Source organism: Camellia sinensis, chromosome 8, assembly GCF_055761805.1.
Source record: "Camellia sinensis isolate YWXY chromosome 8, ASM5576180v1, whole genome shotgun sequence".
Classification (NCBI taxonomy): domain Eukaryota; kingdom Viridiplantae; phylum Streptophyta; class Magnoliopsida; order Ericales; family Theaceae; genus Camellia; species Camellia sinensis.
Genome location: NC_138968.1, coordinates 156,492,454 through 156,517,368, shown reverse-complemented (window position 1 = coordinate 156,517,368; position 24,915 = coordinate 156,492,454). Strand labels below are relative to the sequence as shown.

General features: G+C 37.8%; 1 protein-coding gene across 2 annotated transcripts; it reads left to right on the top strand.

Annotated features, from left to right (window-relative positions):
• Nucleotides 1–19,572: 19,572 nt before the first annotated feature.
• Nucleotides 19,573–22,450, top strand: APO4 (APO RNA-binding protein (DUF794)). 2 transcript variants are annotated; one of them, XM_028207553.2, is made up of 3 exons: nt 19,581–20,011; nt 21,094–21,226; nt 21,334–22,450. In XM_028207553.2, the coding sequence occupies exons 1-3, from the start codon at nt 19,936–19,938 to the stop codon at nt 22,058–22,060; spliced, it is 936 nt and encodes a 311-aa protein (XP_028063354.1). In that variant the 5' UTR covers nt 19,581–19,935; the 3' UTR covers nt 22,061–22,450. The 2 variants fall into 2 exon arrangements, with proteins under 2 accessions (XP_028063353.1, XP_028063354.1); XM_028207552.2 differs by lacking the exon at nt 21,094–21,226 and having other exon boundaries at nt 19,573–20,011.
• The last annotated feature ends 2,465 nt before the right edge of the window (nt 22,451–24,915 follow it).

Sequence of the window (24,915 nt, the reverse complement as noted above, 5' to 3'; positions counted from 1 at the left end):
AAGTTTAAATTTTAAAATGTTTTGTAATGGATATTAATTTTTAATGTTTAACATTAGTTCGAAGAATTATTATTATGTTATTTTTATTGATTTGGGAAGAAAAAATTTGAGATTGTAATTAATGGGTGCCCCCTATATTAAATTCTTAGCTCCGCCACTGATGGTACCTATTATTATTATGATTGATAAAAGATAATAGAATATAAAACTATATTATTGAATGTTTAGAAAATATTAAGAGCATATATATTTGTGATTGGTAGAAGGTAGTGTCACTTAATATCTTTTTCTTATATAAAACTTTTTCCTATTATTGCCTAAAAATTTCAAAATATGAGTAATTTTTACATGCAGATAGAGTATATGTTATATGGTACTATTTATTATTGTGATTAACTTTAACAATAGAATCCACTATATTTATATTTATTATAATAAGTGTTTGAAGAATAATAATGATATATACATTTATAATTGATAAAAGAAAATATTATATGATAGTCTATTCACATATAAAAATTTCTCCCAAAGAGGATCGTATATTTCTTCTTTGCATTGGAAAAATAACAAATTCCATTTTGGTCGATGTATTACAAAATAGTGGTTAAAATATTTAATTAATGCAAGAGTGAAAATCACACAAATAAAAGAGGTGGTGTATCATTTTGGGCAATATATTACAAATCTGTGGTAAAAATAAATTATTATTACTATTATATTATTAATTATTAAAAGGGTGAAAATTCATATAGACAGAGAGGCGGTGGCAACCCCCTTATTCTCAAAATGCCGCAACTTCGGTCACTATCGGGTATGCTTGGTTTATATTTGTAAAATCATTCTTAAAAAAAATTAAAAAAATTTACAAAATTTAAAATTTTGTTTAGTTGTATGTTTTAAGAATAGTTTTTAAATTTTAGATGATTTAATTTTTTTTAATAATTGAATAGATGGATGTGGAAGAAATAAATAATTGAATGATGTGTAAGAGAGGGGAGAGAAAAAATAATTAATTCATGTGTAGTAGTGACAAAAGTAATTTTGAATTTTTTTAAATTTTTTTTTGACCAAACAACCTTTTAAGATTTTTCTGTTAAAAATTGTATTTCTAGATACAAATCAAAAAAGGCTATTCCTTTTCCACATTTTCTCACCACCCCCAATCCCTCTTTCATCATTTTCTGTCACTATAAATCAAAAAATTATTTCTTAGTTTAAAAACACCACATGACTATGTCCTTGACCAATCACAAGTTATTATATTCCCTCACGTTCTATAAAATACCATGCGGTGTTTACATTGTTTTCTTACAGTTGACCCCCAATGCAAAATACACATACCTATCCCTGCTTTGATTTTGTTTTCCTCTAATACTTTTGTTCCTCCTAAAGGTGAAAGTTAATGCTCTATTTAGTTGATTGGTATGAGATAGAGTTAATGGAATAGTTACTCATTAAACTCTTTTATTAAGTTATCATTCTCTTATAATGTTAAATGATAATTTCATTTGTAACATGTTTATTATTATTATTTTAGTTAACCAAATAAAGAAATAAAAATTTTGATATATTTCATTTCAATCTATTTTAATAAGTCAAACACTACTTAAAAATCTTCATCCTTTTACAATTTTTATTAAAAAGAGACTCCATTAATACTCCAATGTCCTTCTTTCCTTTAATGTAAGTATGTTTGTGTCCTTCATTCTCTATTGTATCTTTATTTTTTCTTGGAAAGGTCTTTTTTAATGGGTAAATTACCGATAGGTTTTAATAGTTGTATTTACTTCCATTAAGTTGTATTGAATATAAGTCGAAATAAAATTATTGTTAAAAATAATTTATGTGGCGATTTTTTACATATGTCGTTAAGATTTGATAATTAGTGACTTTTTTGACATGATTTTTATAAATTGTCGCTAAAACCTACAATTAGTAACGTTTTTCTGTGACGAATTTTTCAAATTGTTGTTGAAAGTTGAAAATTAGTGACATTTTTGTGACGATTTTTTTTAAATTGTTACTAAAACTTATAATTAGTAAAAAAAATTGTGACAAAATTTTCAAACTGACGTTGAACATTAATAGTTAATGACTTTTTTTAATAGAATTCGATGAAAAACGTCATTAATTCTCATAGGACCTATTAGATAACAAATCCACTTATTAAGATATACACGTAAGTCTCTCTTTTTTAATACCCACTTGCACATTTATTTATAAATTAAATGGGAGGCAATCCTATTTCTGGGTTAGGCATTCACATTCAAATTTTCATACTACTTTCCTTTTCAAATTATCTTAGTTCATATCTAATAAAAAGTGTATGAAAAATATTTCTGCTTAAAGGGAAGGTAAAATTAATTGTGTGAAAATTAAAAATTAATTTAGAATAGTAACTTGACCGATTAAAAATGCTGCAACAGTTTAAGGTTCGCACCACCCTACTTTGCTCGCCCAATGACCAAATCTTGCCTCTATCGCTATTCATGTTCCTTAATCTTGATCATCCAATATAAAATTATGGATCACACTCTTCTATCATTCACAATACATCTAGGGCATCATGTGATTATACTTAACAACTACCAAATAACTTTTCCTACATTTCTCTACCCTTATCGTTACTCTTTCGCCTTTTTTTTTTTTGCCCTAGTCTCTTTCCATCTTACCCAACAACACAGTCAATCTAAACCCTAGTTGTCAAAATTACACGAATCTAGGCCTTTCCTACCATGACTTCATCCCTTCCATTGTTGCAAAAATTGTTGTGTACAAGTGTTATGCTGTGACAAATGCAATGTAAACACAATGCAAGTAAGAAGTGCGCATAACCCCATATAGTTTGTACTTGCACCACATGAATATGTTATACTTGTACCATACATGTTTTACAGTACAAAGGAGAAAGGGTATTTAGTTATAACAATGAGGGACTACAGAGGTTTGGGTGATTTGTGGTGGTTAGAGTCTAACTCCACTAGATTGTAGGTTAGGTTGGGTGAGAAGGTGTTGGCTACATATTTTGTACAAGCCAATTACAATTCGACGCATGGCAGAATAAAGATAATACAGGAAGACTATTCAAGTCTTTGATCCTGATCGTACACGTGGCAGCTAGTATTGGTTATTACGAGATCTGAGTAGTAGTGGATCGACCAAGAGATGTAAGGTGATGTGGCTTCAACGGTTACTCACATTTAAATTCAAATTTAAGAGGGAAGCCTAACTGCAAGTGATAACATAGTGGCGCTAATTATAAGGCAACATGATCAGCGATCATGGAGGAGCAGTTCAACGGTTAGAAATGCAGTTCGATGGTCATCCTTGAGAAGTATAAATAACAGAGAAGGCCCACAAAAAGACCCCCAGACTCAGATCCAAAAAACCAGTCTCATTATACTTATTTTCCTTTCCAGTTTTACATTTCCTGTACTTTAAATTCCTGCACTGCACTTCGTTCATATGAGTAGTTTAAGTAGATTGTTGCTATAAACCTCTACGAGACTAAGTTTGAATCATTGTAAGTTTTTCATTTTAATGAAATACTTCAGTTGTTCTTCATTTAATTGTTATTTTGCTTAATTCTCCTAAATCAAGCCACCAGTAAAAGTCCTCTTCATTGAGGCTGAAAAAATTAAAACACAATCGTCTAATAATTGGTTGGCAATTAATTTTCTGTAAGGACTGGTTGATCCTTACTGGCACGCTCGCAATTACAATAATAACCTTCGAAAGCCAAAAAAGTCAACATATATTTTTGGCACGCCCAGTGGGACTAATTGAAATGGCTAGACGTAGGAGACAAAGGGAAATTGAACGCTTGGAAGAAGGCATGGAAGGAGAGGTAGAGATACCTAATCCAGAGGATAATGTGATAACACATCCTGTGGGAACTCTTATTTTATCAGAACCTATGGTCGAACAGATCAACACTTCAGACCAAGTACCACATGTTCATAATATTGGACGAGACCAAAGAATTGAACCATCCACTGTTCCATCTACTCAGCCAATAAATCCATGGGGTGGCCTAGTAGATGCCATGGGACAGCAGTTAATGAACACGATGGAAAGGTGGGCAACATCCTTTTTGGATCAAATGAATAACCACCAACCAACAAACGCAAGACACATGGAGGAAGTTTTAATTGTCCCTCAACAAAGATTGGCTAGAGATAAACAGCCTATGCAAGTTAATGGACATTTTAATGGTCAAACTAGTAATCAGAACTATGAAAGACCATCACCTTGGTCTTGGTATGAACCTATTTCGAGGCCTATGGCAGGTCAAAATGCCTCAATACTTAACAGTGAAGCTATGCAAATTGGTGGATCTGGCCCGGTACAAGAAAATGGTATAAGAATGATTCTAAATCCCATGTTCGAAGCCATACCTGGCACGAGAGGGTTCACTAATCCCTTATTCGAATTTATACCCGGGGGGTTAGAAGGTTTTCCTACAAATGGAAAGGACACAACACCTGTTCCAGCACCTTTCGCAGGTCCTTTCACAGGACAGGCTCAAAGGGGTTACCCACACCCCCAACAACAACCTGTACCACAGGGACAACCAGTCCCAAATATAACACCTTATGGACCAAGAGGACCACAGGCACAAGGTTGTCCACCAAATCCTGTGTTTGTCCCTCCAATAGTGATTCAGCAGGCACAAAATATGGTCCCTAGGGACCAAATTGTTTACATTGTTAGAGAGATGTATGGACCGATGACTCGGGGGGTCCAGACTCCTGTATACAGGAAACCATACCCAGAATGGGTAGATAGGGTACATAAATACCCAAGAGGTTTCAGGATACCAGATTTTACCCTTTTTTATGGGAATGGAAACCAATCAACAGTTGAGAATATTGCTAGGTTTGTTGCTCAATGTGGTGAATTTACTAATAATAACTATATGAAGTTAAGGTTATTCCAAATTCCTTGACTAGGGGAGCATTTGTATGGTATATTAACGTTACACCTGGCTCTATCCAAATGTGGCAACAAATGGAAGAGGCATTTCATGCCCAATTCTTTCAATCGGAGCTAGAGGTTTCTATGGCAGCCTTGGCAAGATTGAGTCAAAGGCCTGATGAGAAGGCTAACCAGTTTATTGCCAGATTTAAAAAGGCTTGAAACAAATGTAGGGTCATCCTACCAGAGCCAGAATTCGTGAGATTGGCTCAAAATGGTTTAGAGTTTAGGCTTCGAAAGAAGTTTGACTCAACTGAGTTCAGAGACTTAGTGGAACTGACTTATAAGGTGTCTAGGTACGAAGCATTACTAGAGGAGGAACAAGATCGAAATAATGTATCGTACAAGACATATTATAGAGATCCTAATTATGAGATTGATGCAGCAGAGATTGTGGGGAAAAAACTTGTGATCTATGAAGCATTAATTCATAAGGATACAACAATTGACCAGCAATTTAAAAAGAAAGACCTTCACAGGAAATACTCTTTCGATTTAACTAAGGCAAATAACATTTTTGATCATTTGCTTGCGGCCAACTTCCTTAAGTTACCAAAAGGAGTTAAAATTCCATCTCTAGATGAACTTAAAGGAAAAGTATATTGTAAGTGGCATAATTCTTGGTCTCACTCGACTAAAAACTGTATTGTTTTTCGAGATAGGATTCAAGAACAAATTCGGAAAGGAAGTTTGAAATTCCCAGCCAAAGCAGAAAAGGCTATGGGGATCGACAGTAATCCATTTCCAGAAATTGGAGAGGTGGCAGCCAATGTCATAATGCCAGACTTTCGAAGCTTGTCCTTGAAAAAATTGGGAGAAGTCAATGTGCAGATGCATGTTGACAACCAGACAACTATCAAGAAGGACACTGGAATTCTACCAGCTATTGAACAAGATTTCCCACACCAGAGGGAAGACTTGATGAAGAAGCACTGGATGACGATTCTTTAGAGGCAGCTGTAATGCAAAGGATGTGTTCCAGGTGCAGACTGAGCTACAAATGGTTGAAAGGGCTCCCGATTGATGGGAAGCAGTACTACAGGGATGTGCAGAGACGTCCTAAACCAACCAGTGCTCACAACAAAAGGCCATACTGAACTAGTGTTAGGCAGCAACCATTGATGGTTGAGCCAACAGTTGATAGAATGCATTCTAAAGGCAAGGGGCCTTTATATGAGTCCAGGCCACCTAACTATTACAGAGTGAAGAACAGTCATTCTGAAAAGAGGCTAGAGAGGGGCTCAGTTTGTGGGATCAAAGCCAGAGATTGGCCCTCTAGACCAGTATCACGCAGGACAGAAAGTGGCTACCTTCATAAAAGGTCTGAGTTAGACCCAAAACATGAAGTCAGGGCCAAGCAGTGGCCTTCGTAACCAGCTTCGAAGATGGCATCGAATGAGGAAAGAAGCAGTTCAACAGCTGGGTCAGTAGGTTCATGGGTACCTAGAGTTCCAAACTGGTTTATGATGCAGAAAAACCTAAGGAAGTGTCTACCTAGAGAGATGTTGTTGGAAACCAAGGTAGGATGGTCAAACCTCCTTTAGTGGCTCCAAACAATTGGGTATTTCTTAAACACCCAAAAATAAAGGAACCAGATATGATCCCCGTGATTTCTAGATCACAAAGGAGGAAGATTCAGCGTAGGTACACTCAGTACCAGAAGGACTTGAAAGAAAGTGGAGAGAGTTCTTCATTGGTCCAGACAGAAGGAAAGAAGAATCCAAAGTCAGACCATACTCCAAACCAACTCTACAAGGCAAAACGGTTTGCAGCAGAGAACAGTTGGCCAAAGTTCAATCTGAACTAAAAGCCACAGAGAGGTCTAGTTTAGCAGGATTGGAGAAGGCATTGATGGAGAGTGATAGCAAGACAGAGAGAGAAGTTGGCTTAGGCCAAAAGAAAGAAATGGTTGAGAAAGAAATGTTCGAAGCCTTCATGGCTTAACAAACATTTTTGGTTGAAAAGCCGGTCGTGACAGACCATTCGAAGGATGAAGTGCCAGAAAGCAGCATGGAGGATGCTTCTGGAGTAACTGAACAAGGTGGCCAAGAGGAGAAACAGACACAGTCAGCTATCCAATTTGGCTCAGTGTCAGTGAATATGGTACACATACTACCGCATGAATTCTAAGCTGGAGATGAGAACCAAGAGGGACAAGAAATTGACCCAATTCCAGTCTCTAGTAAAGACTCACAAGTGAGTATGGTGCAGGATGAATCCAGAATGGCTACCCCAATGGAAACTGAATATGAGAGTGAAGAAGAGGTAGGCATTAACCTCTCATATCCTTTTGAGTATCTCTCGAATTCTATGACACAGCATGTCAAGTCTTTGTATATCAAGGCCTTTTTTGATGGGATACAATTGAACCGAGTCTTGGTGGATAATGGGGCAGCGGTGAACTTACTACCAAAATCTTCTTTGAAGAAACTAGGGAAAAAGAATCCCAGGTTAATCCCAACCATTGCTGGTTTCACTGGAGACAGACAGATAGCTCAGGGAATTCTGCCCATCAACCTGAGTGTGGGAACCAGGGACTGCATGACGGCATTCTTCGTGATCAACAGTAATGCTAAGTACAATGATTTACTTGGCAGAGATTGGATCCACACTAACAAATGTGTACCTTCCTCTTTGCATCAGAAAATAATAATGGCCTTAGGCAATAGAGAGATAGAGGAAATTGATGCAAATCCTCAACCTTTCATAGCCTGCGCAGACTTCGCAGAGGCTAAGTTGTATATTGAGGGAGTGACACCACTCAGTATACTGAGGAAACCTGATGGCTCAGCCGAAATGATGACTGATGAGGAGGTAACACACCTGAAGCACTTAGTCCAGGAGAGTGCTGATGAAGAAGTTGTCGTTAAGGATGACAATGATGCCTCGTTATAGGCAAAGAGAGGAAGCACAAGAAGCCAAGTCTTTGGCTCTAATTAAGTTCTCAATATTGGATGTAAAATCAATAGTCCAGAAAGTGTAAGAGCAAGAGAAAGAAGCCATGATAATTGGCTGCAAGTAGGAGCAGCAACAGGCCAGAGTTTTGGGCCTTGATAAATACTGTGCATTGGACATTGAAACAAAAGTCCAGAAAATACAAGAAGAAGAAGCCTTGTGGACAGACTTTGTCTATGAGGAGGAGGGTAAAGATGTTGAATCAAAGAACCTGGGAGTAGAACACAGCAAGGAGATTGCTTCGAAGCCAAAAGGAATCAAAGAAGGAGTTTCAGTAAGTTCTTAGATACAAGACCCCTTAGAAGAAATAAATTTAGGGGAAGGTTCTGTACAACAGCCGATTTATATAAGTGCTTGGTTGAATGCTCTTGACAGGAACCAGTTGTTGGTTATTCTGATGAGATATAAAGATTGTTTTGCATGGTCTTATAATGAACTACCAGGATTGGATAAGTCATTAGTGGAACATAGGCTCTCTATGAAGCCTAATTTCAAGCCATACAAGCAAAAATCAAGAAAAATGAGTCCAGAAGTGATTCAGAAAGTTAAGGAGAAAATTCTTAGACTACTCAAGGCAGGCTTTATTAGGACAGCCAGGTATGTTGAATGGCTATCTAATATTGTGCATGTAGTTAAGAAGAATGGTAAAATGAGGGTATGCATTGATTTCAGAAACTTAAATCTAGCAACTCCAAAAGATGAGTATCTTATGCCTATAGTAGATTTGTTGGTAGACAGTTCAGTAGGGCATCAAACTTTATCAATGATGGATGGGCACTCTGGTTATAACCAAATCTGCATTGCAGAGGAGGATGTTCACAAAACAGCATTCAGATGTCCTGGGAATATTGGCACTTTCGAATGGGTTAAAATGCCATTTGGTCTGAAGAATGCTGGGGCTACATATCAAAGGGCTATGAACATTATCTTTCACGACCTCATTGGAGGGTATTTAGAGTGTTATATTGATGATATTATAGTTAAATCCCAATCCATGGAGGAGCATCTGTTTCACTTAGAAGCAACTTTCGAAAGAATGAGAAAGTTCAAGTTGAAACTCAATCCTCTTAAGTGTGCTTTTGGCGTATCATCTGGAAATTTCTTGGGCTATGTAGTACACAAGAAAGGAATACAGATTGACCAGAATAAAGCCAAAGCCATCATTGAAGCCAGACTTCCATCAAGTAAGAAGGAATTACAAAAGTTCCTTGGACAGGTTAATTTTCTTCGAAGATTCATTTCTAACACTGCAGGGAAAACAAAAGTATTTTCTTCCTTGTTAAGGTTAAGAGATGAAGAGGAATTTGTGTGGACAGCAGAGCATCAAATTGCTTTCGAAGGAATCAAAGCCTACTTGGCCAACCCTCCAGTGCTAATGCCACTAAAGGGTGAGAAGCCCTTGAAGTTATACATAGCTGGAGTAGAGGATTCATTGGGAGCTTTCTTAGCCCAAGACAATGAAGAAGGCAAGGAGCAAGCTGTTTATTACCTTAGTAGGTTTTTAAATTCTTATGAATGTAAATACTCAGTTGTAGAAAAGCTGTGCCTTACATTATATTTTGCTGCAATGAAATTAAGATACTATCTTTTACCTTTCAACTGTCTTGGTAATTGTAACCACAGATTTGGTTAAGTATATGTTATCTAGACCTATATTGAGGGGAAGAATTGGCAAATGGATACTACCCTTATCAGAATTTCATTTAGAATATGTTTCCCAAAAGGCAGTAAAAGGACAAGTTTTAGCTAATTTTTTGGTAGACCATCCATCTCAAACAGAAAGCCAAGAGATAATGAAACTTGGTATGGCTAGTGTTGAGCCATGGCAAATGTAGTTCGATGAATCAAAAGCCAATGGCCTAACTGGAATTGGCATAGTGATTAAGTCACCACAAGGAGTAGAAACCACACATGGTTTCAAAGTGGATGAAATTATTTGTTCTAATAATCAAGCTGAGTATGAAGCCTTAATAGTGGGACTGGAAATTCTTATTGGATTACAAGTTCATGCAGTTGACATATTTGGAGATTCTCGAATGGTGGTTAACCAAGTAAAAGGAATTTTCAAATGTCAAAGTATAAGCATGTTGCCATACTATGTTGTTGCATTACATCTGCTTTCTCAATTTCAAATAGCAAATGTAACTCATATCCCAAGATTTTTAAATAATAGAGCTAATGATGTGGCTCAGAAAGTTTCGAATTTTAAGAGAAGGGATAATGCTCAAAGGGACATAAGCCAAACAACATATCAGAAATTAATACCACCCTTAAATAAAAGGAATATGGTCTTGGAAGTCAATCATAATGACTTACAAGAACAAGATTGGAGGCATCCAATAATGCAATATCTGGCTGGCCCATCTTTGAAGGCCAGTAGAAAAATTGAATTACAATCCATGCAATACATTATATATGGTAATGCTCTCTACAAAAGGGGGGGGGGAGATGGTCTATTGTTGGAATGTTTAGGCCCAAAAGAAGCATTGACAGCTATGGTTGAGGTTCGTGAAGGCATTTGTGGTGCTCATTAGCCTAGTGTGAAGATGAAATAGTTGATTCGAAGACATTCATACTGTTGGCCAACTATCCTTAAAGACTACATAGAATATGCAAGAGGTTGTCAGGCATGTCAAAAGCATGGTACAATAAGGCATGTGCCCATAACAGACTTGCATGCAGTAGTGAAGCCTTGGCCATTTAGAGGATGGGCCATGGACATGATGGGGAAAATACACCCACCTTCTTCGAAGCATCATTGTTTCATTTTGGTGGCCACTGATTACTTCACTAAGTGGGTCGAAGCTAAGCCATACAAAACTGTAGACCAAACTGACGTCACTGGATTTATTAAGGATTTAGTCCATAGATTTGGTATCCTACAGACTATAACTGTTGATAATGGGACGGTATTCGATGGGAAAATGGTGAAGTCTTTTATGGTAGAATTTGGAATTAGCCTTGTTAATTCCACCCCCTATTATGCACAAGCTAATGGTCAAGCTGAATCATCCAATAAATCCTTGAAAAAAGTAATACAAAAGGTTGTGAAAGACAATCCTAGGGATTGACATAACTTATTGTTGGATGTATTGTGGGCTTATAGAACTTTCCCAAGGTCAAACACATGAGTCACTTCTTATGCCTTAGTATATGGGCATGATGCAGTGTTACCTGTGGAAATTAATGTTAAGTCCTTGAGGGTAAGATGCCAAGACCAGTTAGATCTTGAGCAATACCATCAGAGTATGTGCTTGGAATTAGAAAGCATAAATGAGTCTAGAATTCTGACATTAAATAGCATTCTTTTTCAAAAAAAGAAAGCAGTCAAAAACTATAATAAAAAAGTCAAATACATTGGCTTTGATAAAGGTGATTTGGTATGGAAGACAATACTCCCAATAGGGATTAAAAGCCATAAGTTTGGCAAATGGTCACCTAATTGGGAAGGACCATATCAAATTCATAGAGTCCTGTCTTTTGGAGCATACCATTTGAGAAATTTAAATGGATATATACATCCCAAAAAGATTAATGGCAGATATTTGAAGCCTTATTTTCCAACCATTTGGGAAACACAAGGAATAAAGTAAACATTAAGTATAAGAACACGAGAATACTCAAATGATAAATAAGAATTTGTTCTTCATAAAGAGTTGAATACATTCTGCCATAAATTGGCCCAGAAATCATTACAATGTCTCAGTTGTTCTTTTACAATGGATGTTCTATTCTTAAAAGATGAGAACAACTGGATGGCTGTGGTTATTTCCTACTTTCGGTCAGCCAGTCCTTGGTTGGTGATCTGCAGTTTGGTGTCAGTTCGGATTAAGACCTGGTTCACTACAGATAGCTCCTCCTCAAGTTGAGCTTTCCTCTCCAGTAGTTGAGTTCGAAAATGGGAGACAGAAGAATGTTGTTTCTTTAATTCTGATACCTCAGTATGCACTGTGGAAACAAAGCTCTGATCTTCAACCAATTTCTCCTCTGCAGCCTTGGCAGCATGGCAAATGTTGATATAGAAGTCAATAGTGGCTGTTGCCTGAGATAAATGACTTGAGACAGTCATGCCAGATTGCTCAACAATCTTGCAGCACTGAAGGAAACCATTTCTTATTATAGGTCTTTCTAAGGCCTCGAAGGGAATCCTCGAAAAGGATGTCAATAGCTCCAGGCAGTTATCCAAGTCTATCAGAGGTGAAGAAGGCTTACTACTGGAGGAAGAGCTCTAAAAAATTTCTAGTAAAGAATCAGCCAAAACTAACGGCTTAGTCTCATCACTAACCATTGGAGAGGTAGAAGACAGGTCGAAGAGACTAGCTAGTCTTGCTTCAAAAATGTTTACCTTATCTGTGGACACGAAGGGGGCAGAAAGGGCTTTGGTGGAAGGCACAAAGGACTGCATAGAGATAGGAGAAATGGGTGGAGCATCTTCAGCAGTCTCTATGGTTCTAGCCACCAATAAATCAAGGGAAGAAGGGCTGGAACTAGGCAAAAGTAATAAACTACGAGTTGGAAAGCTGTCAGCACCCTCTTTAGGAGAATCAGCTACCATCGAAAAGAAGGTAATAGCTAGAACTTCCTTAGGAGGAGAAGGAAAAGCAAGGCTCGAAAGAGAATTAAATTGAGATAGGTCAAAAGATAAGTAAGGAAGATATGGAGTTAAGCCAAAAGAAAGTGATGCAGGAATACTTGGCCTTAGGAAGGGTATAGAAAATATAGGGCTTGGAAGTGGCAGAATTATTTAAATGTTCTCCACATCTTGAGTTTGTTCCACTTCAACTGAAACTGAGGTAGTCCTTATTGGAAGAACAAGCTTAGTAGTTATTGCTGCAAAAGAATAAGTACAAAGTAATGTCAAGCCTCAGTACCTAAAATCTGGCAAGGGAAAAACAGTAGAGGCTTAAAAGAAGTTACTTGTTTCAAAAGTGATAACAACAATAGGAGAGCTACGAAGGGAATAATGCTCAGCAATATATTGCCTTATTGCAGTTTCCCTTTGGATTGCATCAGCAGAAGCAGCTTCATCTCTTAAGAATTGCTGCTACTATCTCTTCTCAGCTCTCTCAAAAATAATTATGGCCTTAGAATGTTCCTGCTCCACTGCCTTGGCAGCTGCCTCATGAAAAAGGTCTTCGACCAAATCAAAAGGGGAGACAGTCATCTTCCTTTTCTTTGTTCTCTGTATTGGTGCTGCATGTTCCTTCTCAATTTCTCTTTCTTCAATCTGGGATTCAGATTCCTCAAAAGTGAGTTCCTCTGCTACTACTCTGGCAGTTGTCTCATGAGTAAGATCTTGAGCCAAATTAGAAGAAGAGATAATTACTCTCTTTCTTCTTTGTAAGAGTGTCTCTTGCTCTTGAGCTTCTTCTTCTTTTTCTTCTTCTGCCAATTGAACTTCATGTGCTTTCTTGACAGGATCAGGTAAGAGTTTCCTTTTCTTCTTTTGCTATTTGCTCCTGAGGAGATGTAAAGCTTGGGTTTTTTGAGGAGAATCTCATTGTGAAGCACCCGCACCACCTTTACAAAGAAGAACAAAGGATAAGGCTAAGAAGCATTATAAAAAAAAAGACAAAATGAGAAGAAACAAGGGTATCTACCTTTCTTAGAAGCAGCCCGAGTAACTCTAGGAGGAGTGGAAGCAGCAGGAGTAGACTGTGTGGTGGTGGGAATAGGAATTGAAGTGGTAAGAGCAGTGGAAGAAATGGCAACTCCAGCTCCTTTGGGTTTGGATTGGGGCACATCTAGCACCATTAATAAGTCTTGAGGAGTAATGGCCAAGTATACTTCCATGTTGGTCACCCACCAGTTTTGGTACCTCTTCAATGGGTTACCTTGAGGGATGAAAGGGATGTATTCAAAATCGATCAAGTCCTATATAAACTTAGAAGTTGCCTCTTCTAGTCTGGACCTTCGAACCTTTAAATCCATGCTAGTAAGACTCAGATTGGTGTTACTGTAGAGAGGTATTGGGACCCCTTGTGAGAAGCCAAATTGTCTAGCAAATTCAGCAGGACAATAAGGCTCAACAATGCATTTGTAGGCTCTGAGGTTTATAGTCCCAATAAATAGCTCTCTGGGGATCAGAATAGAAGCCCATATATCTTTATGAGGAGGTGAAGCACAAAGCCTATCACTTAGAAAATTCTTTAACCAAGATGGGCCAATAGTAATGGGTTCGAAGGGACGAAAGCTGTAAGAATGAAGGGAAACTGGAAGTTGCTGGAAGAAAGAGAAGTAAAAAGCAAAGGTAGAAGGATAAAGTGAAGCATTGGCCAGCCTCATGCCATGAGTAGGAGGGTTTGGCTCAAAAAATTTAAGGCATTTAGACTGTAGCTCAGCAAGATAAGCAAAAAGCCAAAGCTGAAGTATCCAAAATGGACCTCGTTGATTGGTATCTAAGGGTTTCTCATAGAAAAGAGAACAAGCTCTATATACATGACCTAGAACATATGGGGCTAAGGCCACCTTTTTCTGTAGGACAAGAGCTTTGGTAAGAGGGGCAAATTCAGGCATAATTCTTTGAGAAGAAGTGCAAAAAAAAAAAAAATTTGCAAAGCCAATATAATATGAAAGAAAAGCATTCCCTATCAGTTATAGGGCCCTCCCTTTTATTCCCGGCCTTGACAAAGTCACTGTAGGATGAGTTAAGGAAGGGTAGGGAAAAGGGGATTGGTGAGTCAGGATAATCTGGTCCAATGATGGCACCAATGGGAGACAATCATAGTAGATGACAAATATCAAGAACAGTAGGGGCCATCATCTCACATCTGAATTGAAAAAAATTAAAAACAGAATTCCAGAAGCAAAGGGCAGCAGGAATTAGGAAAGAGTCCTCTGAGATGGGAAACCTGGATAGTCGAAGGGCATCGAGAAGGCAGAGCTCTTGAAGGTCCAAAGTCCTAGCACGAACAACCCGATCGTACTATTCTTGCCACTTCGGTCTCACCGTGGGCCAGCATCAGTGGGGACGATTCATCTTCCAGGTACCCCAGTCAAGACCACCTTCGTAAAGAAGACAGTGGTCTTCTAGACGTGGATATAACACTGGAAGCTCAGTAATAATCTCCTTGAAGATGGGCCCAAGTACATAGTCCTGTTGCTCATGACGTCGAGGGATGAAGATGCGTCCATCGATGGCGCTTTTCTCATCGGCCTTGTACTTTTCACATTCTACCTCAATGATCCTTTCTAGGGTTACAGACGGGCTCTCGCGCTCTACAACTGGTACTTTCAATGAAGAAGAAGCCATTGATTGAAAGCTTTCTCAAAGGATGAAGTTGGGAAAGGGAGTAGAGAGTCAGTAGCGATAAAGGGTTTGTGTGTTAGACAAGCGAGTGATTTCAAAACACGAAATAAACGGGTTTTAACAAAACTTTTGTGTCTGAAAAATGTATCGCGTAATTCGTTAAGTATTAAAAGTACAGATACGAAGAGCTTCCTTTAATATTGATACTTTTGGAGGAAAAAATACACCCCGATGTTGAGGCCAGCTTCGAAGTATAGTATTTGGCTTCGAAACCAGATTTTGTCGCCAAAAGTCAAATAATAAACGGCTTCAAAACTGAGAAGCCGGCTTCGAAGTACATTTCATACCTATGAATGTAAGAATGCTCAAGTATTTGTTTATTTTAAAGGGATTAAAGACCTGTTTTAGGTTTCTCAATGAAAGTAATGTCCTTCGAAGCAAAACTTGAGATCTCTTAAGGATAGGAATTGGTGTTTGAAACATCAAGACCAATAGTTGGTTTATATATATATATATAAAAGATTGTCTTTTCAGACTAAAACAGTGTAGCCCTCAAAAGGAGCTTCCATATTTTTGAAAGTATGGACTGTTGTTCAAAGCAAAATGGTCAATTTAAAACAGATTGATCATACTAAATCATGACCATATATTGGTTATTATTGAAACAATTAAATCCAGATTCGAAGGATAAGATTGTGCAATTCGAAGCCCTAAATTTGCTTTTAAAGACAAACGGAGACAAGACCAAACAATGCCAAACAAATAAAAAAGTCTTAGTTGTATTAAAGCTAAAGCAAAAGCAATTACATCGAATGGTCCTTTTTGGGTACAAATTCAAGTTCATAAAAGTAAGGAATAGAATAAATAACAAGATCATGAAATTTGGTCTAACTATGATCAATGAATTTTTGTTATTTCTTTATTCTATCCTCTATTTCTTCTAGAATTGGCTGCATAAGTTGATGTGCTCTCACTTCATAAAAGAGCTCTTCAGTCTTTATTTCGAATGCTGTTTCTCTCAATTCTTGTTCCAACTCGTCTATATCCAAGTCATCCCAGTACGCAGAGTCTTTATTCTTGAAGTTATTGAATTCTTCAATGAAGTTCTCTGCTTCGTACTGGGCATAAATTCAAAGGGCGGAGAGTTGGTCCAAAGATTGAGTGGTGGCCACAGAAGTTCCATGCCAGTGAAGAAGCAGCGAAAGTTGGTCCAAAAACATATGAAGTTCTGCTTGGGCGAGGGGGTTAAGAACGTGACCCCGAGTCAGAATATCATAAGCCCATCGAAGGTTCTTGAGAGGAACATCGTCCTCAAGAACATTGAAAGGCAAATGAGAGAAGGCCGCAAGCAGAAATTGGGCTTGTTTCCGCTTAGCTGGAGTAGGGGAAGGTGGAGGTTTGTAAGGAGAAAAGACCTTATTCGCAGAGAGGGCAAGCCTCAGTCTCTCTGTTCAGTAAGGATTTGGTAGAGGAGGGGAGGTATGGGAGCTTCCATATCGGGAGAAGGAGCAAAGACAGAAAGAACAAGGGCATTAATATAATCGAGCCAGTCAGAAGAGCAAAGCTTTGCTTTCTGAGCTAAGAACGATGGATCGTACCCTTGTGCCTCTTCTGGGCGTCGGGCAGCGTGCACTATCTTTGTAGGCATGGAGGATGTGCACCATACTACAAGCAGATTCTCCTCCAAACTGCGTCGTCGGTCGATGGGCACGTAAGGATAAACCACCGAGCTTCGCGCATAGGAAGGAAACTCTAAAGGATCAGTGAACTCGACAAAATGATGGTTAATTCGCTCCCTCAAATCATAGGCCTCAGGTTTCGACCAGCTTGCCCAGTTAGAAGCCCTAGAGGAAGAAGAAGCCACATCCCATATAGAGGGTTATGAAGAAGAACTTCCCATGTCCATATTTGCGACTTTCTGAATCAAAGGATTAAAAGCAGTTTGTTCGTAGTCCAAGGGTGAGTCAGAAGAAGAACTTCCCATATCCATATTTGTAAGTTTTTGAATCAAAGGATTAAGGGCAATGTGTTCGTAGTCCAAGGGTTGATAATTTACAAAAGCATCTATGACCTGAATATAGAAAGGTGGTTAAAGGTGGCTAATTAATGCATGGAGGTTCTTTCGAGGAGAAACAACATCATCAGATGACTTTTTATGTGCTCGATCAATGGAGACGAAAATCGATTCGGCCATAAAAAAATATATCAGTCTGTTCGAATACTAAGGTGGTGGGAGTATTCAAAAGATTGAAGGAGAGTTTAATGCAGATGATGAATGGCAGTTGCATTTCTGGAAGAATGCAAAACCCATGCACGTTCTAAGACGTGGATAAAAGACCTAGATCCACTAATATCACCAAGTATTGGGTATATTAGTGCGGGGGGTAATGTTGGCTACATATTTTGTACAAGCCAATTACAATTCGATGCGTGGCAGAATATGGGTAATACAGGAAGACTATTCAAGTCTTCGATCCTGATCGTACAGGTGGCAGTTAGTATTGGTTATTACGAGATCTGAGTAGTAGTGGATCGACCAAGAGATGTAAGGTGATGTGGTTTCAACGGTTACTCTCATTTAAATTCAAATTTAAGAGGGAAGCCTAACTGCAAGTGATAACATAGTGACGCTAATTATAAGGCAACGTGATCAGCGATCATGGAGGAGCAGTTCGACGGGTAGAAATGCAGTTCGATGGTCATCCTTGAGAAGTATAAATAGCAGAGAAGGCCCACAAAAAGGCCCCCAGACTCAGATATAAAAAACCAGTCTTATTATACTTATTTTCCTTTCTAGTTTTACATTTCTAGTCTGACATTTCTTGTACTTTAAATTCCTGCACTGCACTTCGTTCATAGGAGTAGTTTCAAGTAGATTGTTGCTGTAAACCTCTACGAGGCTAAGTTTGGATCATTGTAAGTTTTTCATTTTAATGAAATACTTCAGTTGTTCTTCATTTAATTGTTATTTTGTTTAATTCTCCTAAATTAAACCACCAGTAAAAGTCCTCTTCATTGAGGCTGAAAGAACTTAAACACAATCGTCTGATAATTGGTTGGGAATTAATTTTCTATAAGGACTGATTGATCCTTGCTGGCACGCTCACAATTACAATAATAACTTTCGAAAGCCAAAAAAACCAACAGAAGGGAAAGGGTTGGAATAGTGGATGAGGAGGGCAAGGAAATTATACATACTAATTGAAATATTTAAAAATTTACATATGCAAAATAAATTTAAAATTCATGAGATAGATAAATTTTGAAGATTTGATAACATTTTATACTGATTTTTATTTTATTTTCTTACAATTGATAAGTGGAAATAAGAAATACATTATTAAAGGGAAAGATCCAAGAATCAATTCCAAACATTAACACAAAGGGTAATTCAATTCAATCTACAGGCCAACCTCCAATATAGGAGTTTTTTAAAGTAAATTATCAATATGTCTTAATAGTGGGATTTAATTTTTAACAAATCCTATTAAAAATAAGTTTTAGTAAAATCGTCGCTAAAAATAAATTTTTGTGATAATTTTTTCCATATATCATTAAAAATTGACAGTTAGTGACTTTTTTTGTCACAATTTTATAAATCGTCACTAAAACTCATAATTGGTGACGTTTTTCTATGATTTTTTTTCAAATTATTACTGACAATTGAAAATTAGTAACATTTTTTTTTATAAAAAATTTTTCAAACTATTACTGAAAATTTATAATTAATGACATTTTTTAATAGTATTTAATAAAAAATATTATTAATTATCATAAGACATATTAAGACCTATACATAAATCGCCCAATTTTTTATTTATTTACCTTTATTTTGGGAATCTGGATCCTCGGCCGCCCTACCCGGCGGCCCTACCCGGCAGCCCCCAAAACGACGTCGTTTTGGGGGGTTTTTTTTTTTTTTTTTTTTTTCTTTTCTTCTTCTTCTTTCTCGTTTTCTCTCTCTTCGAACGGAAATCAGAGGGAGGGGAGGGGAGAGGGAGAAGAGGGAGGAAGGAGGAGGAAGGAGGCTGCGCAGCCGTCCGATCGTCGTCTCGCCTCGCCGGCCGTCGCAGCCGTCCGATCGTCGTCTCGCCTCGCCATCGAAGCTCGTCGCAGCTCGTCGCCGGCAGTCGCATCTCGTCGTCTCCTCCTCCTCCTCCTCCCCCACTGGTTATGGCCCCCTCCAGTCCCTGCCTCCTCCTCCCTCCCCCTCCCTCCTCCTCCCTCCCTCTTCCTCCGTCTTCTCCCTCCTTCCTCCCTCTCTTCCTCTGCGTTTTTTTTTTTTTGAAAATTTGTCCCCAAAACGACGTCATTTTGGGTTTGGCTGCTGGGTTTGGCTGCTGGGTAGGGCGGCCGTGAATCCGCGCTCTTATTTTGGAGGTAGGTCTCCCAACAATTTAAGGCCGGCCCAAAACCGCAGCTGGTCCAATTTCCAAACTCACCCACCAGCGTCCAGACACCCACTCCATTCCCAAAAAGCTTCTTCATCTCCTTCATCTTCCTGCTTGATCGCTCGTCCTCTGTGAATTCCCTATAAATTCTATATCTATTCTCTATCAATTAGTACCCAAAAATGGCTTTGAGGAATAGGAAATTTTGTCAGGGTACGATAATGGAAGGGTTAATCGGGTGGTCTCGATTCTACAGTTCGAATTCGAAGGTGGACTTGAAGAAACTGAGACCAATGATTCTGAAGAGGATTGAGAATAGGTCAAAGGACTACCCAGTGAAAGCCATGGTCCCTGTTGCGCAAGATGTCCTCAAGGCCAGAGCTCTCCTCATCCAAGGCGTCTCCACTCTCCTCCAACTCATCCCCGTCTTGTCCTGCAAGTACTCTCTCTCTCTTCCTCTCTCTCTCTATATATATATATATATATATACATCAATTGAGATGTGGGTTTGCTTAAAATTGTGGTGAAGTTAGGAGTTTCCTTGTTACTTGGAATTTTACATTGATTTTGTTTTTGGGTTTAGGTTTATGTCTATGTATGATTTGATTTTGATATGTATTGCTTTTATTACTGATCCATGTTCTGACTGCAAAATTGTTGGAAATTCAAGTTGGTTAGATTTGATTTGGATAAAATGTTGCTTGGTCATTAACAATCTCAGGCTTTACTAATAAGTTTTAAGTGCTGAGCTCTGAGAAATTTGTGAACTGAAATTGTAAGAAGATTTGGGCTGTCTCTTATGGAGATAGGTTAGTCAAAAGACTGAAGTTAACCCACAAAACTACGCCAGAAGAAGATTCACATTTATCAAATCCGAATGAGGATTGATTGAGGAAGTCTATGAGATTATCAACTTAAATTTTCTACGAAACCTGAAATTTGAAAATATTGCTGATGTTTTAGGGAATTATTGGAGATGCTGCTGTTTCCATGGAATTTGATCTCAGATGCTTAACAGTTGTAAGTGGTTTAGCACCTACTCCATCGTAATTGGGATGACAAAAAGGTCTTTTTATTGCCTTTATCTTCTAGTGTGGAGGAAGGAATTATGTGCTCTTTTGGGTGGAAGATTAAATTTGATCTCATATGTACACCGATACACAATGATAGTTGGACATAGCTTTGCTAGGTTTACTAACATGTTTGGGCGCTAAAAAGTAACAACAAAATTATGGACAATTATGTCTGTAAACATCATGATTTGCCACTAATGCTTTCATTTACCAATATATTGTTGCAGAGTTTTGTTATTAAGTCACAAATTAAGGCATTATACTGTCACTGTAGCATATGTTTCACTTATTGCATTCTACTTGACTACGGTGCTACTCTATGCCTGACACTTTATTTCATACCTACGAGATTTGTGCATGTAGGAGCTTGCATTCATACATTTTTGCACTTGTGAGTTTTTATGAACTTGATCCATTTTTGTTTAACCTTACTTTTAACTCAACATAGTTTTGTCCAAATTGTTTGGTGTGTGTCATATACCTGCATGCCAAAATGGTGGAAAAGAGCACAGCAGCAGGACCTTTGGTCATGTTATAACCAGCAAGTCTGATTTTGGTCTAGTTCCATGTTCAACTTTTAGGTTCGATGAAACTTTCACATATTTACTTTGCATTATCTATCTGTTTGGAATATAGAACCATGTTCTTGGATGGCGATCTTATCCAATTTGGATTTCGTTCTTTGCAGATTTTGTCCAGAAGTATATATTGGTGAGCAAGGCCATCTAATTCGGACTTGCTGTGGTTACAGGCGTCACGCCAAGCACCACATTCATGAATGGATCAACGGGAGACTGAGTGACATTCTTGTCCCTGTAGAAACTTTTCACCTAGATAAAATGTTCCAAGGTGTAATTAGACACAACCAAAGATTTGATTTTGATCGTGTCCCCGCAGTTCTTGAGCTTTGCTGGCAGGCAGGGGCTGATCCATATGATGACAGTCTAAACCCTAGTTGGAATTTGGAGAGTGTTGGAGGTGGAGCCACTGGTGCTGAATATTTGTCTCCAGATGATCTTAGATTGGTAGCCATTGGAACTTTGAAGGCCTGGGAGCTGGTTAGGTCTGGGGTGCAAAAGCTATTGATGGTTTATCCGGCAAAGGTTTGTAAGTACTGCGGTGAAGTTCATGTGGGGCCATCTGGACACAAAGCTCGGCTTTGTGGGGTGTTTAAGTTTGAGAGTTGGCGTGGGACCCACGTTTGGAAGAAGGCAGAGGTGGATGATTTGGTCCCTCCGAAGATCGTATGGTACAGACGGCCTCAAGATCCTCCAGTTCTTCTGGATGAAGGACGAGAGTTTTATGGGCATGCCCCGGCAGTGTTGGATCTGTGTGTAAAGGCTGGTGCTGTTGCGCCATCCAAATATTTCTGTATGATGAAAGTGCAAGGTTTAACAGCACCTGTTTTGAGTTAAACCTGGATGCTTTAGTATTGTTTTTGTCAGCGAGGTTGGTTTCGTGATACTCAGCACAAAATGAGGAGACCTCACAATTTCTCCTTCAAACTGGAGCTCGCTCAACTCACTTTTTCACAAGGCTGAAAGGTGTTCTGGTACATCTCAGTACGCGATGCACTATCTTTGCATTTAATTAGAAAATATAATCGTACATGTTGATCTTTATTGTATTGTTTTTTCTTTTTTAACAATAACACTAAATTGAGTTCACAATTTTTACTTTGTATACATGTATTTTAATTGTCTCTGGTCTGGGCCATTGTTCTGTTTCTGTGAGACGGAATTTATTGTGCTGATCTTTCTCCCAGATATTGAATTATTTAATAAATCTGAGGATGTTGTTCACAATGGTTATTTATTTATTTATTTATTTTCACAATGGTTATTTGTTCACAATGGTTATTGACATTCAGATTGGAAGATTGTTATTTATGGGCTGTAACAGAAAACAAAAACAGAGCAAATGCAAACAAGCATGTATGAATTGAAATTCATAGTTTATTTACTTTGTACATATTGATGTTGCATAGTTTATTCTTTGCATATCAATGTGCTTCAGTGAACATGCCATGTTAAAGCAGACACTACGACAAGTAAATATAAAATTAACAGCTCTCGATCTTCTCATTAAATCAACATATTTGGATAGAGGATATTCATCCTTCATTTCCACATCCAAGTGCCAGCGTGCCATGTCTTCCTTATCAAATTTCCAGCATTCTTCAATTTTTTGCTTCAGCTCAAAAAATCTTTAAAGTTCTAGTTCATTTCCAAGTGCCGCTGTAGAAACTGAAATGTCAAGTTTGTGATCGATAGGCAAGACAGTGAGATTGACTGTTACAATATCTTTGAAACCGTAATGATTGATTCTAGTGGACTCTTCAGTTTCGATGCCCTAAACCTTATAGTTTTGCCTAGCTACTTCAACCTCCATGTAGTCCTCAATCTTTTGTTTGAGTTCAAGAAAGGTTTTGGATGTAGGGAGTGAAATGATTGGCTTCACCTCTGCGCCTAAAATCACAAATGTCACTCCAGCCATGGCAATTTTTGTCGAAATCCCAAATTGTCAATTATTTTTTCAAGTAATTGAATTTGCGAAAGTTTTTAAAATATTGTTTGTTGTAAAGGAAGATTTCATGTTCAAAGGGTTTCATAAAGGGTGTGGCTTCTCTCCAGTGTACAGTAGACTGGAGCGTATTGTTGGGTCTGTGGGGTCCACTGGAAGTTCCGTTTTGATGATCCGAATCGTTGAATATGAAGAACTCATTGAGGACTTCATGCCTGCAAAAAATTATGTTGATCCGATATCAGAAGTCCTTTGATTGGAACACATTTTTGTCAATGATAAATATGATTTTTAAAATAAATTGTTAACAAAAATATGTTGTGATCAAGTGGTTACTGATATCCAATTAGTGTAATTTTTTGTAGGCATGAAGTACTCGACGAGCTTTACACGTTGAATAGTTCAGATTATAGAAACGGGACCCGTGATGGACCCCACAGACCCAACAGTATGCTCCAATATACACAATGGATTGGAGAGAAGTCTCTTCTTTTTGTAAATTGCATAGTTTATGTCACTTATCTTTAAATTTCATGCATGCAAATCTTTGTTTTTAGCAAAATGACCAAACAGTCCTTCCCTCCCATCTTTTGGCTGCCCATGATTAACCCGACTTAATTACCACAGCCAAATTAATCACCTTAATTTTCTTAAATCTACTGACCAATTCAACTTATAAATGTAATCAAATGCTCAATTCTGTCTTACACTCGTGCCTATACACCATTTCATGCGTATACTACAAACTAACAAGCAAAAATGCAGCCTACATGACCACCTTTCATATCATTCGTGATATTCTTTCTCTATCTCTCTCTCTCTCTCTCCCTCTCTCAATATGAAATTGAGTGACAAACATTAGCTATTGTGTGGAAAATATGAGGGTGGTAGTAGAGATAATGACAGGAACACTCTTCTACATTCAAGTGAGCGATAATGCCACGGTTGCAGACCTAAAGAGAGGGATCGTAGCCCAGGAAAGGCTCCCTCATGATCGACTCATCCTCATCCTTGGCAACAATCTGAGCCATTTGATGAATGAAAACGAGCTCTCTCTCGTGGATTATGGTGTTTGAGATGGCTCTCATGTCTGTCTTTTTATTGATCCTCTCAACGATGGCTCTTCAAATGACTCTCTTTTAACTTCCCTAGATTCAAATATGTATTAGATGAATCCCCTCATTGAAGAAAGCAAACTGAATGGAAACAACATTGGCTGGTTTTATTAGAATAATTTTTTCTTTCTTTTAATTTTTTCCCCCTTTGTCATAAAGATCTTTGATTAGATGTTTCAATTAGAAAATGCTACGAGAAATTTCATCATGTTTCAGCTTGACCTGGTTCTTGCATTTGCCATTAACAAAAAAAAAAACATCCTTAAGAAAATTGAATATTTGGAAAATATTTATGTTCTTAAGAGCAAAATCACTTAAAATCCGAATTTATAGTATTCTGGGATTTCTATCAGATATAAGTTCGAGATTGCCTCTGATAATGTCCCTTATTTTCTTGCAACCAATTTCCATCAAATGAAATTAAATCATTTCTTAACACACCCTCTATATTCTTGTGTGCCCATTTTTTTTTTTTGTTATTGCTAGGGATGCAATTACACATTTATAATCTTAATATTTCTCTACTAAGCTAGTCCGTATGTATTATTCTTTATATTAACTTCTACTAATTAAAATCGAGCCAAGACAATTCATTTGGTTATAGTTATTTAAAAACCAACAATTTCGGCATC

Excerpts from the sequence above, each read along its gene's own strand:
- APO4 (XM_028207552.2), top strand. The coding sequence starts at position 19,755 with ATGGCTTTGAGGAATAGGAAATTTTGTCAGGGTACGATAATGGAAGGG. Across the intron at positions 20,012-21,333 it reads ATCCCCGTCTTGTCCTGCAA|ATTTTGTCCAGAAGTATATA; the intron begins GTACTCTCTCTC and ends CGTTCTTTGCAG.